This window comes from Nerophis ophidion, linkage group LG11, assembly GCF_033978795.1.
Source record: "Nerophis ophidion isolate RoL-2023_Sa linkage group LG11, RoL_Noph_v1.0, whole genome shotgun sequence".
Taxonomy (NCBI): Eukaryota; Metazoa; Chordata; class Actinopteri; order Syngnathiformes; family Syngnathidae; genus Nerophis; species Nerophis ophidion.
In genome coordinates this window covers 20,416,810-20,436,161 of record NC_084621.1, presented here as the reverse complement: position 1 = coordinate 20,436,161, position 19,352 = coordinate 20,416,810, and the positions used below count along the sequence as shown (strand labels likewise).

At 36.3% G+C, this 19,352-nt stretch overlaps 1 protein-coding gene across 3 annotated transcripts in view; it reads left to right on the top strand.

Annotated features, from left to right (window-relative positions):
• Nucleotides 1-95: 95 nt before the first annotated feature.
• Nucleotides 96-19,352, top strand: part of si:ch211-149k23.9 (germ cell-specific gene 1-like protein) — a 53,532-nt gene continuing 34,275 nt past the window's right edge. The window contains exons 1-8 of one of the 3 annotated variants that reach the window (XM_061915335.1): nt 96-358; nt 5,100-5,453; nt 13,478-13,660; nt 13,742-13,789; nt 14,182-14,334; nt 15,757-15,868; nt 15,948-16,317; nt 19,015-19,098. In XM_061915335.1, the coding sequence (XP_061771319.1) occupies nt 5,258-5,453; nt 13,478-13,660; nt 13,742-13,789; nt 14,182-14,334; nt 15,757-15,868; nt 15,948-16,314 (1,059 nt within the window). In that variant the 5' untranslated portion in view covers nt 96-358; nt 5,100-5,257 and the 3' untranslated portion in view covers nt 16,315-16,317; nt 19,015-19,098. Of the gene's footprint in view, nt 359-5,099; nt 5,454-13,477; nt 13,661-13,741; nt 13,790-14,181; nt 14,335-15,756; nt 15,869-15,947; nt 17,612-19,014; nt 19,126-19,352 lie in introns of those variants that run through there. The other 2 variants (XM_061915334.1, XM_061915336.1) reach the window with 2 other exon arrangements.

Here is a 19,352-nt window from a genome sequence, read left to right as displayed (position 1 = left end):
CCAGAGGTTAGTGGTGTGCGCCCAGAGGGGAGTCCACCGACACACGGCTTTAAGAGGGATTACATGCATCAGGGTGAGTTTGTGGCATCTATTTGCTGACTCGGCGAGAAGTCGCCGTCTTTGCTGTCAGTCGGCCCAGCGGGGTGGCAGAGTGCGGCGGGCGCGTCGCAGATCATGAGAGAAACGACCCAGAATCACTAGTCTGCAGCGACGCAGGGGGAGGGGAGTGGGGGGTCCTGAGTCAACATGGAGAGGTTCAAACGATCTTTTTGACTTGAAGGCTCCAAAGATGAGCAGCCAGCCGGAGCATTGCATCACTGGATGACATTTTACACTTCTGCATACCTCAACTACTTTGGTGAGTCATTTTACAATATTTAGCCTTTTTTACCCAATTTTATCCAAATAATTTAGTGTTTTACTGCAGGAGCCAACTTTAGAAATATGGTTGCCATGGCAATACAATATTGAATGCATTTAGCAGCTTGCATCTTGCCACAACATTTTTATTGACATTACTAATAGTCGTTTTTGCTAGTAATGTGCGATACCACTGATTTTCTGATCCGATACCGATTAAAATGGTATCGGCGATACTGACCCGATACGATACTTGTGCAAACTAACCTCATCTGTCTGATAAAATGTAAAAAAAATAGGGCATTTTAAGTGTTGCTGCTCTTGGGGAATCATCTTCAGACGATACAAAATCAAAATTTTTGGTCACCTAGCGATTCAAGCTCATCCCAGCAGGCACAAGACATTGATACAATGTTGATTATGCTTATGTTTTTCAAATCTGACTATGAAACAACTTTGCAAAAGTTGTATGCCTAAATTGAGACAACATTGGGGTCCAATGGTGCGATCCACGTTGTTGGTTGGGAAATGACCAAAATTCAACGTCAAATCAACATCAGAACCCGACATTGATTAAAGGTTGTTGTTTCAACGTTGTGGAATATTGGTAAGGAAATATTCAATGGTCAAACCAACGTCCGAACACAACATTGATTAAACATTGTTTTAACGCAGGGGTGTCCAAACTTTTTCCACTGAGGGCCGCGCACTGAAAAATAAAAGCAAGCGGGGGCCACTTATTTTAAAAAACAATCCAATGTATGTATAAAAAATATACATTCAGGCCTCCACTCAGGCTTGATCCCGGGGACCCCAAAGGGTTTTGGTAAAAAAAAAAAAATGTTCAAAATGTGTCGTTATTCAGTATTATTATTTTTATTATTATTCAAGTTTTAAATCTTTATATCAACATTAGGTCTATCTGTTAATATGACGTTTTTAAAGATTGAAGTTGTGTGCTCTTTTTGTCAAAGAAAACCATGTTTTTTTAATGGAAAAAAAACACAAAATATGCAATATTTTCACCCAATAAAATTTTTAAGTAGAAGATTAGAGATTATATAATAATTGGAGCCGTAAAAAGGTCAACAACTCATAACACCATTGATTTTAATTCACTATTATTTTTTGTGCAATGACACTTAAAAACAAAACACACTGATCTAAAGGGGTCCTACTCATTGAAGTGTAAAAAAATAAATAATATTTTATTTTTTTTACTGTTTACTTCTAACACAATGGTCTCAAGATCAACTTCAGATCTACTCGTCAAGTTTAAGTTTTTCTGTAGTTTGTTTTTTGTTTGTTCGTTTTAGGCCGTTCATTGAAAAAAAACACCTTAGTTTTTTATATGGCAAACACAAACTATGCAACATTTGCCCCCAAATTGAATTGAATTGGTCAATAATTCATAATTGATTTTGATTCACTTTTTTTTTTTTTTTAAAGAAAGAAACACCCTGCATAGCAGCTTTGTGTTATGAGAGTAAACATTGCTACATGTTCTTGTTACATTTCACCTGTTTGCTCTGTTTTTATGTTTTTAATTTTTTCCCATAGTATTTTTAAAATGTGCCGTCGAGCCGTTAAAAAATTACCTGCGGGTCGCACATGGCCCCCGGGCCGCACTTTGGACACCCCTGTTTTCACGTATTTGTATTATAGCATATTGGTTGAGCTATGACCACATTTCAACGTTCAAATCAACGTCACCACCTGACATTGATAAATGTCGTCAAAAAGCATGTTTCAACATTATATTTGTGTTCTAAAATACTGGTTAGAAAATGACCACATGTCAATGGTCAAACCAACGTCAGAACCCAACATTTATCAAAAAGGCATGTTGTGTCAACGTTGTACTTGTGTTGTAGAATAATGATTAGGAAATGACCAAAGTTCAATGGTCAAATCAACGTCACAGCCTGACATTGAATAGATGTTGTCACAAACAATGTTGTTACAATGTTGTATTTGTGTTGTAGAATATTGGTTAGGAAATATTCAATCGTCAAACCAACGTCCGAACACAACATTGATCAAACGCTGTCACAAAGCATGTTGTTTCAACCTGTTTGTATTGTAGAATATCGGTTGAGCTTTTTTTTCAACTTTTTTTTACTGTAGAATATCGGTTGAGCTGCTTCGCGGTGGCAGAGGGGTTAGTGCGTCTGCCTCACGATACGAAGGTCTTGCAGTCCTGGGTTCAAATCCAGGCTCGGGATCTTTCTGTGTGGAGTTTGCATTTTCTCCCCGTGAATGCGTGGGTTCACTCCGGGTACTCCGGCTTCCTCCCACTTCCAAAGACATGCACCTGGGGATAGGTTGATTGGCAACACTAAATTGGCCCTAGTGTGTGAATGTGAGTGTGAATGTTGTCTGTCTATCTGTGTTGGCCCTGCGATGAGGTGGCGACTTGTCCAGGGTGTACCCCGCCTTCCGCCCGATTGTAGCTGAGATAGGCGCCAGCGCCCCCCGCGACCCCGAACGGGAATAAGCGGCAGAAAATGGATGGATGGATGGAATATCGGTTGAGCTATGACCACATTTCAATGGTCATATCAATGTCACAACCTGACATAGAATAGATGTCGTAAAAAAAAGCATGTTGTTTCAACGTTGTATTTGTGTTGTAGAATGTTGGTTGGGAAATTACCAAAATTTCATTGGTAAAATCAACGTCAGGATCTGACATTGATTAAAGGTTGTCAAACAGCATTTTGTTTCAACGTTGTGTTTTTGTCTTAGAATATTGGTTACGAAATGACCAAAATTCAACATTCAAATCAACGTTACAACGTGAAATTGAATAAACGTCGTCAAAAACCGTGTTTTTTCAACGTTAGGTTTGTGTTGCTCAACGTCAAGAAGTTCTCAACGTTGTTTCAATGTCTTGTGCCTGCTGGGATTCTGATGCCTGAGGTGGCAATTCGATTCCGAATCGATTCTCAATCGAGCACAATTAATTCTCAATTCCAACAGTAGTGTATTATTTGGTATGTTTATAATGAAACAGGTTACCGTTTAGAAGAGATCCTGGTGTGACTTTAAAATGTCACACCAAAAGGTTAGGACAGTGGTTCTCAACCTTTTTTCAGTGATGTACCCCCTGTGAACATTTTTTTAATCAGAGCACAGCATTTTGTTTGAAAAAAAGAGATAAATAAGTAAAATACAGCACTATGTCATCAGTTTCTGATTTATTAAATTGTATAACAGTGCAAAATATTGCTCATTTGTAGTGGTCTTTTTTTAACTATTTGGAAAAAAAGATATAAAAGTAACTAAAAACTTGTTGAAAAATAAACAAGTGATTCAATTATAAATAAAGATTTCTACACATAGAAGTAATCATCAACTTAAAGTACCCTCTTTGGGGTTTTCTAATAGAGATCCATCTGGATTCATCAACTTAATTCTAAACATTTCTTCACAAAAAAAAAAATCTTTAACATCAATATTTATGGAAAAAGTCGTCAGAAAATCTAGCTGTCAACACTGATTATTGCATTGTTGCATTTCTTTTCACAGTTGATGAATTTACATTCATATTTTGTTGAAGTATTATTCAATAAATATATTTATAAAGGATTTTTGAATTGTTGCTGTTTTTAGAATATTTAAAAAAAAAATCTCACGTACCCCTTGGCATACCTTCAAGTACCCTCAGGGGTACGCGTACCCCCATTTGAGAACCACTGGGTTAGGATAACATTTTTGGATTAAGAACTAAATTACAAAAAAATCCCAATTTTGTTTACTGAAAAAAATGTCCCAAAAATAACATTGAACAATTAAAATGTAATGAAAAAAATGTGAGAATAAATGTTTTGGATTTAAAAAAATCCCACAAAAAATCTGTATGCAATTTAAAAATAAATGACCAAAAAAATAAATCATGGAAAACTTTCAAATCTCAGACTAAAAATGTTAGAATTATTGTTTTGGATTTAAAAATAAATGACAAAAAATCCCAATAAAAATCTGCATTTTGTTTAATGAAAACAAATGCCCCAAAAATAATATAAACATTTTTAAAATGTAATTACATTTTTTGGGGGGGGATTTAAAAAAATCTTACTAAAAATCTGTATGTAATAAAAAATAAATGCCCAGAAAATTAAAAATGCTAAACTTTATAATGTCATACAAAAATGTTAGGATACATTTTGTGGATTTAAAATTAAATGATAAAATATCCCAATAAAAATCTGCATGTTGTTTAATGAAAACAAATGCCCCCAAAATAAGATTAAAAAATGTCAAATGTAATACAAAAAATGTGAGAATAAATTTTTTGGATTTAAAAAAAAAATGTCACCAAAAATCTATACCTAATTTAAAAATAATATTCCCCAAAATTAAAAAAAAAAACTGAAAACTAAAAATGTTAGAATATGTTTTTGGGATTTAAAAATAAATGACCAAAAATTCCCCTAAGTGCATGTTGTTTAATAAAAATAAATCCCTAAAAATTGGGAAAAAAGTTCAAAAAGTGAATGACTAAAAATCTAAAGAAGTATTTTGAGTCTTGCATGACAGGGAAATATAATAATGTTTTTTTCAGAGTTGAAATGCGACTATTGTGTGATAGAAACACACCTATTGCACAAAGCGTGCAGATTGACGGGGATTAGCGACAAAACATAATTTGGATCGGCGCTTCAGCTTTAATGTCATCAAAAAAAGTAATCTCTGCTTTTGTTTTCTCTCATCTTTGATCTCATTTCTTGGCACAGAGTCCAACATGAGCGGCGGGCGGGGGCGTCTTGGTCCGGACATGGAGGACGTCGCTGTTTGAAGCAAACAGGTGAAAAAGAGTGGGGCTCGCGTTACTTTGTTGTTTATTAAAGCTGGCAGCCGGAAGCTTCCGTCCCCGCGTCCGCCCCGGAAAGCCATGATGGATCGCCTGTCGCGACGTTCCCGCTCCCTGCTCTCTCTGACCCTGACCTCTCTGGCCCTGGCTCTGTCCATCCTGGCGCTGTGCACCTCCTACTGGTGTGAGGGCACGCACAAGGTGGTCAAGCCCCTCTGCCTGTCGCCCGTCAAGATGAAAAACTGCGGGCAGAACAACAGCGAGCCTTACACCACAGGTGCTACTTTTTTTTTATCTTCACCTTTGTCAAAGCACAAGTGATGTCCTCCTACACACATAAGGCTATCTATCAAACAAGACAAGAAGCAAGGAATCAAACAGAGACAGGATTAAATGTAGCTCATGAGGAGAGCGGGTCGACATGCACCCTCATACAGTGTCGTCCCACGCTCTGATTAAAGGGTTCCACGCCTCCTCCTGTATTTGGGCATTCCATTATTACATAGCTGCAGCTGCTTCTAAGGGGAAGGGGTCATAAACAGCTGCGCATAAACAGTTCAAACAAAAAAGTGCTTGGAGCGGTGTCAGGTGTCAGGTTGGCTCCCTCTGCTTGTAGATTTCGGGGTCGCGATGAGGTCCTTCCTGTGGCTGTCCCAGATCTGAGAAACCGACACCTCTACGGCGCATTCCGTTGGAGGTTTACAAGCTGTCGGCCTTTTGCTTGATAAGATCGAAGACAGCTTTTTTTTGTCTTCACGGAGGGCGACCTGAACTCATAGCAAACAAGTTGTGTGATAACTTATATCCAATTATTCTGACACTCAAATAGAATAGAAAGTACTTTATTGATCCCTGGGGGAAATTCAGCACCACAGTTCGCTCACAATAGACAATTATAATAATAAATCCTATATAACATATATATATATATATAATATCCTTCCATTTTCTACCGCTTATTCACTTTTTTGGGGGCGCTGGTGCCTATCTCAGCTACAATCGGGCGGCAGGCGGTGTACACCCTCGACAAGTCGTGACCTCATCGCAGGGCCATATATAATATATGAATAATATAGATATATTCTACATAAATTCTACATTTAAGTGCAGTCAAGGAACATATGCATTATACAGTTAATGGCTGTCGGTATGAAAACATTAGCATGCTAGTTTGGATGATGAGAAGAGGTGCCAGGTACATGATTAATGACAAAATCATCTGTTGTGTGTCGTTTTCGTTAAAGTTTACAAAGTCGGAGAATAATTCCCTGGACACTGGAGGACTATGAGGCCCAAAGATTAGTAAAATTAGTATTTATTTATTTATTTTGTACAATTGGGACTGCACAACTTTCACTTTATTTGCAGTAAATTCATTTGATCTGCGGCATAACAAATATCTGATTGACAGCCACTCAGTTTATTTTTACATTTAAAGCCATATTATATGAGTTACTAATATTTTGCAAGTATTTTTTTGGCTGCAAATGTTTATTTTCTTCTGGTTGCAAATACTTTTTTGGGTTTCAAAAAATTGTTGGGGGGGTTCCAAATATTTTTTTGGGTTGCAAATAATATTATTTTTGGTTGTGAATATTTTTTTTAGTTTCAAATATAATTTATAGTTACAAATAGGGTTTTTGGTTGCAATATTTTTTGGGGGTTACAAATACGACTCAACAATCTTGTGGGTGGGGCCTCCTCCTAGAAGTGGGGATGTGCTGATCAATCGGCCACCAATCGGTATCGGCCAAATTTCATGAGAAAGTGTTTGATCGCTATTGCTGATTATTGCCTTTCGAACACAACAGCTGATCACTTCTGGCAAATACTCTTGTTATCTTTTGTCTCCCAGCTGACAAGTCAACTCCCGATACGTGTACAATCTTCACCTCCATGTTTGGTCCTATACTTGTTTTGTCTTATAGTTGTTGTGTTTTGTCTTATAGTTTGTTTTGTTTTGTCTTGTATTTGTTGTTTTGTTTTACAGTTGTTAAGTTTTGTTTTATAGTTGTTGGGTTTTGTCTTACAGTTGTTGTGTTTTGTCTTATAGTTGTGTTGTGTTTTGTCTCATAGTTGTTGATTTTTATCTTATATTTGCTGTGTTTTGTCTCATAGTAGTATTGTGTTCGGTTTTATAGTTCTTGTGTTTGGTCTTATAGTTGTTGTGTTTTGTCTTACAGTTTTTGTGTTTTCTCTTATAGTTGTTGTGTTTTGTCTTCTAGTTGTTTTGTTTCGTCTTATAGTTGCTGTGTTTTGTCTCATAATAGTGTTGTGTTTGGTTTTATAGTTGTTGTTTGGTCTTATAGTTGTTGTGTTTTGTCTCATAGTAGTGTTGTTTGGTTTTATAGTTGTTGTTTGGTCTTATAGTTGTTGTGTTTTGTCTCATAGTAGTGTTGTGTGGTTTTATAGTTGTTGTTTGGTCTTATAGTTGTTGTGTTTTGTCTCATAGTAGTGTTGTTTGGTTTTATAGTTGTTGTTTGGTCTTATAGTTGTTGTGTTTTGTTTCATAGTAGTCTTGTGTTAGGTTTTATAGTTGTTGTTTGGTCTTATAGTTGTGTTTTGTCTCATTGTAGTGTTGTTTGGTTTTATAGTTGTTGTTTGGTCTTATAGTTGTTGTGTTTTGTCTTACAGTTGGGTTCTGTTTTGTAGTTGTTTTGTGTTTGGTCTTATAGTTGTTGTGTTTTGTCGTACAGTTGGGTTCTGTCCTGTAGTTGTTTTTTGTTTGGTCTTATAGTGGTTGTGTTTGGTCTTATAGTTGGGTTCTGTCTTGTAGTTGTTTTGTGTTTGGTCTTATAGTTGTTGTGTTTTGTCTTACAGTTGGGTTCTGTCTTGTAGTTGTTTTGTGTTTGGTCTTATAGTTGTTGTGTTTGGTGTTATAGTTGTTGCGTTCTGTCTCATAGTTGTTTTGTGTTTGGTCTTATAGTTGTTGTGTTTGGTCTTATATTTGGGTTCTGTCTTGTAGTTGTGTTGTGTTTGGTCTTATAGTTGTTGAGTTTGGTCTTATAGTTATTGTGTTCTGTCTTGTAGTTGTTTTGTGTTTGGTCGTATAGTTGTTGAGTTTGGTCTTATAGTTATTGTGTTCTGTCTTGTAGTTGTTTTGTGTTTGGTCTTATAGTTGTGTTCTGTCTTGTACTAGTTGTTTTGTGTTTGGTCTTATAGTTGTTGTGTTTGGTCTTATAGTTGTGTTGTGATTTGTCTTACAGTAGTTATGTTTAGTCTTATAGTTGTGTTGTGATTTGTCTTACAGTAGTTATGTTTAGTCTTATAGTTGTGTTGTGTTTGGTCTTATAGTTGTTGTGTTTTGTCTTATAGTTTTGTGTTTTGTCTTATAGTTGTGTTGTGATTTGTCTTACAGTAGTTGTGTTTAGTCTTATAGTTGTGGTGTATTTGGTCTTATAGTTATTGAGTTTTGTCTTATAGTTGTATTGTGTTTGGTTGTGGCTTTATGTCGTTGTTTTGTGGCATCATGTCGTTGCGTTTGGTTGTATAGTTGTTTTGTTTTGTTTTACAGTTGTGTTGTGTTTTGTCTTTATAGTTGTTGTGTTTTGTCTTATTGTTGTGTTGTGTTTGATTGTGGCTTTATGTTGTTGTGTGGTGGCATTATTATTGTTGTGGCTTATAGCTGCTGTATTGTAGCATTGTTTTATTGTTTTGTGGCATTGTGTTGTCGTATTGTTGCTTTATTTTGTCGTGTTGTGTCTTTTGTTGTTGTTTTGTGGCATTATGTTGTGTTTGTGTCTTCGGGCGCACAGTAGACCACTAGTTTGGATGATGAGAAGAAGTGCCAGCTACATGATCAATTACAAAATGTTTTTGTCCCCTGGACACAAGCAGAAGTTTGAGGCCAAAAAGTAAAGTATTGAAATGAGTCGTAAAAGTAGTTTTTATTTGATTATTTGATCTAATATTGGTATGCAATAAAAGAGACAAAGAAAGTAGTTTAAATATTGTGTTGATATTGTTAACTGTCAAAAGTGCTCAGCATAAATAAAAGTTTAAAAAAATACAGTTAATACATGTGATCGATATCAGTGTTGGTATCAGCTGATCTTACTCATGGTCATCGAATCGGAATGGGCGGCCTAATCTTAAGGGCGATAGTCAGTAGGCATGCCCATATATGGTCACGCCATCATCTGATACTGACCAATAACAAGTCTTCTAACATATTGTTCAGGAGAAGCCCCGCTCACACGATTGAAATTCAGTTGTTTCCCCCAAAAAAGGTATAACAAATGTAATATTTGATTTATCAAGGGTGTAAATCCCCAATTATTGCATAGTGTTTGATTTATGTGAAGTATTTTTGAAAAATGTGCACATATGGCACAGAAAAAAATATATATTTTTTTCTCACATTGCTGCCAGTTTAGTCCAGGGAGTAAAAATAAGTGGATTCTAATTATTACACTTAAGTGTGCTTTTACTGCATATTGATTACAGTACTCTATAAAAGTACAGTACCTACAAGTAATCCATCAAGATCTTTTTAATCTCCTTTTAAGAACAGCTCACTTTAAATGAGGGATTACTGTACATTAATCTGCGGGGGGCGGGACACAGACGGTGTGTTTTAATATAAACATTCTTATATTTCTGCAGCAGATATGATAAAATCACAACGAGATTAACACATTTTACTGCATAAAGAAAACCAGCATTTAAGCGGATAGTTTAGCGATTGGCGTGCCTTCTTGTCTGCTCCAGTTCTTACCCGCTGTGTAGCATGTTTATGGTCGTCCTGCGGTGATAATAATACCTGGGAGAAGTATGCTTTATTAGATAATTAATAACTCAGGGGAGCGGCTCCATGTGTCAGGTTCAAACACCGAACTCTCTATTAAACGAGACAAGAAGCAAGGAATCAAACAGAGACAGGATTCAATTTAGCTCATGAGGAGAGCGCGTGGACCTGCACCCACGTACAGTGTTGAGGAGGGAGATCCACGCCTCGTCTATTTGGGCATTTCCTGATTACATAGCTGCAGCTGCTTCTAAGGGGTGGGGGTCATAAAGAGCTTCTGCACTGGGTCATAAACAGTTCGGAGAAAAAGGTGCATGGTGCGGTGTCCTCTCTGCTCGTAGATTTCGGGTCTTTCCTGTGGCAGTCCAATAGATTAAAGAAACCGACACCAAATGCAAACGCAAAAAGACAATATGAATGAAGGCAAAAAGACTTTCTGCTACAGCACAATTGTAAAAGTCACACCAAATACAAACGGCACATCACAATGACATAAAGCCACAACACAACTTTATGCCACACAGGACACAAGTCAGTTGTGCTGAAAACACTTTAACACACATTCTGTATATTAGTATTAAAGAAGTGGTCAGACTACGCATTTTCAACTTTTCTACTGTTTGTCTCATCGGTCCGTCAGCAAAGCAGTCAGCTGTCACCTACTTAGTTGTTGTGTTGTGTCATGTAGTTGTGTTATGTTTTGTCATGTTGTATTTGGTCTTGTAGTTGTGTTCGGTCGTATAGTTGTGTTTGGTCTTATAGTTGTGTTGTGTTTTGTCTTATAGTTGTGTTGTGTTTTGTTTTATAGTTGTTATTTTTGGTCGAGTTGTGTTCTGTCTTGTAGTTGTTTTGTGTTTGGTTTTATAGTTGTTTTGTATTTGGTTTTATAGTTGTTGTGTTTTGTCTTATAAATGTGTTGTGTTTTGTCTTATAGTTGTGTTGTGCTTGGTCTTGTAGTTGTGTTGTGGTTGGTTTTATAGTTGTGTTTTGTCTCATAGTTTTTTTGTGTTTTGTCTCATAGTTGTGTTGTGTTTGGTTTTGTAGTTGTTGTTTTTTTGTCCTAGAGTTGTGTTGTGTTTGGTTTTATAGTTGTTGTTTTTTGTCTCACAGTTGTGTTGTGGTTGGTTTTATAGTTGTGTTTTGTCTCATAGTTGTTTTGTGTTTTGTCTTGTAGTTGTTTTGTGTTTGGTCTTATAGTTGTTGTGTTTTGTCTCACTGTTGTGTTGTGTTTTGTCTTATAGTTGTTGTGTTCTGTCTTGTAGTTGTTTTGTGTTTGGTCTTATAGTTGTGTTTTGTCTTATAGTTGTGTCGTGTTTGGTCTTGTAGTTGTGGTTTTTTGTCTTATAGTTGTGTTGTGTTTGGTCTTATAGTTGATGTGTTCTGTCTTGTAGTTGTTTTGTGTTTGGTGTTATAGTTGTGTCATGTTTAGTCATGTAGTTGTTGATTTTGTCTTATAGTTGTGTTGTGTTTGGTCTTATAGTTGTTGTGTTTTGTCTCACAGTTGTGATGTGTTTAGTCTTATAGTTGTTGTGTTTTGTCTTATAGTTGTGTTGTGTTTAGTCTTGTATTTGTTTTTTTCTTATAGTTGTGTTGTTTTTGGTGTTATTGTTGTTTTGTCTCACAGTTGTGTTGTGTTTGGTCTTATAGTTGTTGTGTTGTGTCTAGTAGTTGTTTTGTGTTTGGTCTTATAGTTGTGTTGTGTTTTGTCTTATAGTTTTTGTGATCTGTCTTGTAGTTGTTCTGTGTTTGGTCTTATAGTTGTGTTGCGTTTTGTCTTATAGTTGTGTTGTGTTTGGTCTTATAGTTGTTGTGTTCTGTCTTGTAGTTGTTTTGTGTTTTGTCTTATAGTTGTGTCGTGTTTAGTCTTGTGGTTGTTGTTTTTTCTTATAGTTGTCTTGTGTTTGGTCTTATAGTTGTTGTGTTTTGTCTCACAGTTGTGTTGTGTTTGGTCTTATAGTTGTTGTGTTCTGTCTACTAGTTGTTTTGTGTTTGGTCTTATAGTTGTGTTGTGTTTTGTCTTATAGTTGTTGTGTTTTGTCTTACAGTTATTGTGTTTTGTCTTATAGTTGTTGTGTTTTGTCTTATTGTTGTTGTGTTTTGTGTTGTGTTTGGTCTTATAGCTGTTGTGTTTTGTCTCACAGTTGTGATGTGTTTTGTCTTATAGTTGTGTTGTGTTTGGTGTGATAGGTGTTGTGTTCTGTCTTGTAGTTGTAGTTGTGTCGTGTTTAGTCTTGTAGTTGTTTTTTTCTTATAGTTGTGTTGTTTTTGGTGTTATTGTTGTTTTGTCTCACAGTTGTGTTGTGTTTGGTCTTATAGTTGTGTTGTGTCTAGTAGTTGTTTTGTGTTTGGTCTAATAGTTGTGTTGTGTTTTGTCTTATAGTTTTTGTGTTCTGTCTTGTAGTTGTTCTGTGTTTGGTCTTATAGTTGTGTTGTGTTTTGTCTTATAGTTGTGTTGTGTTTGGTCTTATAGTTGTTGTGTTCTGTCTTGTAGTTGTTTTGTGTTTTGTCTTATAGTTGTGTCGTGTTTAGTCTTGTGGTTGTTGTTTTTTCTTATAGTTGTCTTGTGTTTGGTCTTATAGTTGTTGTGTTCTGTCTACTAGTTGTTTTGTGTTTGGTCTTATAGTTGTGTTGTGTTTTGTCTTATAGTTGTTGTGTTTTGTCTTACAGTTATTGTGTTTTGTCTTATAGTTGTTGTGTTTTGTCTTATTGTTGTTGTGTTTTGTGTTGTGTTTGGTCTTAGAGCTGTTGTTTTGTCTCACAGTTGTGATGTGTTTTGTCTTATAGTTGTGTTGTGTTTGGTGTGATAGGTGTTGTGTTCCGTCTTGTAGTTGTTTTGTGTTATAGTTGTGTCGTGTTTAGTCTTGTAGTTGTTTTTTTCTTATAGTTGTGTTGTTTTTGGTCTTATAGTTGTTGTGTTTTGTCTCACAGTTGTGTTGTGTTTGGTCTTATAGTTGTTGTGTTTTGTCTTATAGTTGTTGTGTTTTGTCTAGTAGTTGTTTTGTGTTTGGTCTCATAGTTGTGTTGTGTTTTGTCTTATAGTTGTTGGGTTTTGTCTCACAGTTGTGTTGTGTTTGGTCTTATGGTTGTGTAGTGTTTGTTCTCACAGTTGTGTTGTGTTTTGTTTTAAAGTTGTGTTTTGTCTCATAGTTGTGTTGTATTTGGTCTTATAGTTGTTGTGTTTTGTATTATAGATGTTGTGTTTGGTCTTATAGTTGTGTTGTGTTTTGTCTCATAGTTGTGTTATGTTTGGTCTTAAAGTTGTTTAGTGTTTGGTCTTATAGTTTTCAGTGAGGGAGAGGAAGACACTGGACAAGCTGCTGTCTATCATGGACAATGCTGCCCACCTACTCCAGCAGACAATTGTGGGCCAGCCAAGCTCACACTCTCACATGGTCCTTCGGGGAGGAGAATGTGTGTCAAGTTAACTTTTAGTTTCGTTACACGTCGAGGCGCCGCAACCAGGCATGCGAGAGGGGCCACCATTTTAGAGGTCCTAATAATATGCCGCGATACCAAGCTGTAGTTGACTCTGTGACCCATGTGTCGTCTCCCAGAGAGCCCCACCCAGAACCCTTTCAACCGCACCTTGTCCCCGGCCAGACGTGACGAGCTGGCCAAGATCCGCCAGAGGCAGATGTCCAACGCCGTGCACTACATCTGGGAGACGGGCGAGGACAAGTTTGCCTTCAGATACTTCCACACCGGCTTTTGGGAGAGCTGTGAGAAGCACAGTGATGGTGAGTCCACACATACGGTATGGTCATGTTGCACACGTGTCGGTTGTTGCATAACATCACAGGAAACATGTTGCTTTTCAGGGGAGAAATGCAGGAGTTTTATCGAGTTAACTCCAGGAGAGACGCAGGGTGAGTTGATAAACTACGACAACGTTTTGGTCGTGCTTTTTTTGTTTTTTTTACACACAGTCGTACATTTGAAGTGGAACATCACATAGGTTTGCAACACGAGCATCACAATGTGAGCTACATGCTAAAAATACATCTCATTGTGCTAGGTTAGCAACACTAGCATAGCAATGTGAGCTACATGCTAAAAATACATCTTATTATGCTAGGTTAGCAACTCTAGCATAGCAATGTGAGCTACATGCTAACATTACATTTTAACGTTGTGTTAGGTTAGCATTGCTATGTCAACACCTGCACGTCTGCTGCTGTTGTTGTTGTTGTTGTTGTTGTGGTGGCAGGTGTGCTGTGGCTGTCCGTCATCTCAGTTTTTGTTGTTGTTGTGGTGGCAGGTGTGCTGTGGCTGTCGGTCATCTCAGAGTTCACCTACATCGGCCTGCTGGCCACGGGCTTCCTGCTCATGTGTCTGCAAGTAGTGTGTGCACACAAAGAGATGAACTCCCTCAAAATCAGTGCCTACGCTGCCATGTGCACCGTGCTCTCTGGTCAGTGACTCAACCACCTTTACTCTTCTTCTTCTTCTTTACTTCTTCTCCTTCTTCTTCTTTAGTCTTCTTCTCCTTTACTCTTCTTATTGTTGTTTACTCTTCTTCTTATTCTTCTTGTTTACTCTTCCTCTTCTTTACTCTTCTTCTTTACTCCTCTTCTTTACTCTTCTTCTCCTTCTTTACTCTTCTTCTTTACTCTTCTTCTTCTTTACTACTCTTATTCTTATTCTTCTTGTTGTTTACTCTTCTTCTTTACTCTTCTTCTTCTTTACTCTTCTTTTTATTTCTTCTTGTTGTTTACTCTTCTTCTTTACTCTTCTTTTTCTTCTTTACTCTTTTTGTTGTTTACTCTTCTTCTTTACTCTACTTCTTCTTTACTCTTCTTTTTCTTCTTTACTCCTCTTGTTGTTTACTCTTCTTCTTCCTTACTCTTCTTTACTTTTCTTCTCCTTCTTTGCTCTTCTTATTTACTCTACTTCCTCTTTACTCTTCTTCTTTCTTCTTCTTCTTCTTTCCTCTTCTTCTTCTTTCCTCTTCTTCTTCTTATTATTTACTACTCTTCTTGTTATTCTTATTCTTTTTGTTGTTTACTCTTCTTCTTCTTTACTCTTCCTCTTGTTTACTCTTCTTTTTCTTGACTCTTTTTGTTGTTTACTCTTCTTCTTTACTCTTGTTGTTTACTCTTCTTCGTCTATACTCTTCTTCTTCTTTACTCCTCTTCTTCTTTACTCTTCTTCTTTACTCTTTTTATTTACTCTCTTTCTTCTTCGTCTTTACTCTTCTTATTTACTCTCTTTCTTCTTCTCCTTTACTTTTCTTCTTCTTTTTTCCTCTTCTTCTTTTTTCCTCTTCTTCTTTTTTATTCTTCTTCTTTACTCTTCTTCTTAACTCTTCTTCTTCTACTTATGTTGTTGTTTACTCTGGTTTTTGTTTACTGTTGTTGTTTACTCTTCTTGTTGTTGTTTACCCTTGTTGTTTACCCTGGTTGTTTACTCGTGTTGTTTACCATTGTTGTTTACTCTTGTTTACACTTGTTGTTTACACTTTTTGTTTACCCCTGTTTTTTTACTCTTGCTGTTTACTGTTGTTTACTCTTGTTGTTGTTTACTTATGTTGTTGTTTACTCTTGTTGTTGCTTACTCTTGTTTTTTACTCTTGTTGTTGTTGACTCCTGTTGTTTACTCTTGTTTACTTTTGTTTTTTACTCTTGTTATTTGCTCTTGTTGTTTACTGTTGTTGTTTACGCTTATTGTTGTTTACTCTTGTTGTTTAGTCTTGTTTATGCTTGTGGTTGTTTAGTCTTGTTTACTCTTGTTGTTCACTCTTGTTGTTTTCTCTTGTTGTTTAGTCGTGTTTACTCTTGTTGTTGTTTAGTCTTGTTTACTCTTGTTGTTTACTGTTGTGGTGTCCTGCCGGCAGGTCTCCTGGGCATGGTGGCCCACATGATGTACACCACCGTGTTCCAGATGACCGTCATCGTTGGCCCCAAAGACTGGAGACCTCAGTCCTGGGACTACGGCTGGTCCTTTGCGTAAGTTGCCCTTCCTATTCCCCCCCACCAGGCGTCCTTCCCCCCGCCTCACTTTCTTCCCCCACCGTGCGGGCGGCAGACTGGCGTGGCTGTCCTTCAGCTGCTGTATGGGCGCCGCCGTGGTCACGCTCAACTCCTACACCAAGACCATCATCGAGCTGCGCCGCAAGCAGAGGCTGCGCCTGGAGGAGGCCAGGGCCGCCACGCGCGCCCCCTGCTACGAAGAGGCCGTCTCGGGGCGGGACGGCGGATTCTACTCCGTCAGCGGCCTGCTGCACTGTCCCGACGGCGTGGTGGACGTGGCGTGGGCGCCCGACCGCGGCATTGTGGGCAGGGCCAACGGCGACGTGCCCACGCTGGTTTTAGTCGGCGGCTGCGGGCCCGAAGGATGCGAGGACTGCGAGAGAGAGATGGACCAGATGGACAAGATGGACTCTCCTTGCTGACAAGTACAGTACATGGACTTATTCCACTTAATATCACTGTCATGCAGGACTTATTCCACTTAATATCACTGTCATGCAGCAATTTTTCCACTTAATATCACTGTCATGCAGCAATTATTGCACTTGATATCACTGTCATGCAGCAATTATTCCACTTAATATCACTGTCATGCAGGACTTATTCCACTTAATATCACTGTCATGCAGCAATTATTCCACTTAATATGCAGCAATTATTGCACTTGATATCACTGTCATGCAGCAATTATTCCACCTAATATCACCGCCATGCAGGACTTATTCCACCCAATATCACTGTCACGCAGGACTTATTCCACTCAATATCACTGTCATGCAGTACTTATTCCACTGAATATCACTGTCATGAAGGACTTATTCCACCTAATATCACTGTCATGCAGGAATTTATTCCACTGAATATCACTGTCATGCAGGATTTATTCCACTTGATATCACTGTCATGCAGGACTTATTCCACTGAATACCACTGTTATTAAGGACTTATTCCATCCAACATCACTGTCTTGCAGGACTTATTCCACTTAATATCACCGCCATGAAGGACTTATTCACTTGATAACGCTGTCATGCAGGAATTATTCCACTTAATAGCACTGTCATGCAGGACTTATTCCACTTAACACCTGCATGTATGACTTGTTCCACTTGATATCATTGTCATGCAGGATTTATTCCACTTGATATCACTGTCATGCTGGACTTATTCCACTTGATAACACTGTCATGCTGGACTTATTCCACTTGATAACACTGTCATGCAGGACTTATTCCACTTGATATCATTGTCATGCAGGATTTATTCCACTTGATAACACTGTCATGCTGGACTTATTCCACTTGATAACACTGTCATGCTGGACTTATTCCACTTGATAACACTGTCATGCAGGACTTATTCCACTTGATATCATTGTCATGCAGAGCTTATTCCACTTAATCAGACTGTCATGCAGGACTTATTCCACTTAATGTCACTGTTATGCAGGACTTATTCCACTGAATATCACTGTCATGCAGGACTTGTAACTTCTCAGTGCCTCATGTGTAAATGTTAGATTCACCTGCTATAATGCAATCACAACAGTTAATACCTCTACACTCTCAATTATTACTCATCCTAGAATCATTATTATGTTCAATTATTACGATCAGGACTACTGTGATTATTATTATTTAATTTAATTATTACTATCAGGACTACTGTGATTATTATTGTTATTGATATATTAAATTATTACTATCAAGACAACTGTGATTATTATTATTTTATTCAATTGTTCCTATCAGGACTACTGTTATTTTTATTATTACTATTATTATTATTATTGTTATTGTTATTATTATGGTATTCAATTATTACAATCAGGACTACAGTGATTATTATTATTATTATTAATACAATTTTTACTATCAGAACTACTGTGATTATTATCATTATATTCCATTATTATTATCAGTCCTACTTTGATTATTATTATTATATTTAATTATTACTATCAGGACTACTGTGGTTATTATAATTATTATATTCATTTATTATCAGAACTACTGGGATTATTATTATTATTATTATTATTGTTAATATTATATTTAATTATTACTGTCAGTACTACTGTGATTATTATTATTATATTAAAGTATTCCTTTCAGGACTACTGTGATGATGATGATGATGATGATGATAATAATGATGATGATTATTATTAATATTATGTTCAATTATTACTATCATGACTTCTGTGATTATTATCATCATTATAATCAATTATTACTCTGAGCACTACTGTGATTATAATTATATTCAATTATTACTCTCAATACTACTTTGATTATTATTGTATATTTAATTATTACTATCAGGACTACTGTGATTATTATTATTATTATATTAAATTATTACTATCATAACTACTGTTATTATTATTATTATATTCAATTATTATTATCAGTACTACTTTGATTATTATTATATATGTAATTATTACTATCAGGACTACTGTGATTATTATTATTATTATTATTATTATTATTATTATAATATTCACTTATTACTATCTGAACTGCTGTGATTATTATTATTATATTCGATTATTACAATCAGGACTACTGTGATTATTATTATTATGATTATTATATGACATTTTTATTATCAGAACTACTGTGATAATTATTATTTTCAATTATTACTATCAGTATTACTTTGATTATTATTATTATATTGAATTATTACTATGATTATTACTACTGTGATTATTATTATTGTATTCAATAATTACTTTCAGAACTATAGTGATTATTATTATTGTTATATTTAATTTTTACTATCAGTACGACTGTCATTATTATTATTATATTCAATTACTACGAGAACTACTGTGATTATTATTATTATTATTATTATTATATTTAATGATTACTACCAATACTAATGTGATTATTACTATTGTAATCAATGATAACTATCAGGACTACTTCAGAGTAAAGGTAAAACAAAGCCCCACTAATCCAGGTCTCAGCTTGGTTTCCCTGAGCATTGTGTAGCAAGGCAGGCTATTGTGTACAGTGTGTAGCAGATGCTGCAACAAGCACACAGACAAACCCTGCAATAGATGGAAAGATTACAGAGATTTGAAAAGTCTGCTCTCTGATGTTGAACAGAAGATTATGTGAAAAGCAGTAATCCACAGTTTGGACCAGTGAAGAGCGGCGGAAGATGGAGGAGGAGGAGGAGGAGAAGTGAGGAAGGTTCGAGATCTGAAGTGGAAAGAGGTAAACACACACACACACTCATAAGGAATGTTAGTTCCTTCAATGTGTTGATTACTTACAAATAATGTACATGACTTCCTGAATCTATGACCATAATCAAAAAATCTGAAATGAAATATTTTTGATTATACAGTGTTGGAGGATCCTTTTTTTAAATTTGAATAAACAATGACAAAGTTCATTTGTTTTAACATAACTCAAAAATGCAATAATATTTTTTTTTATTT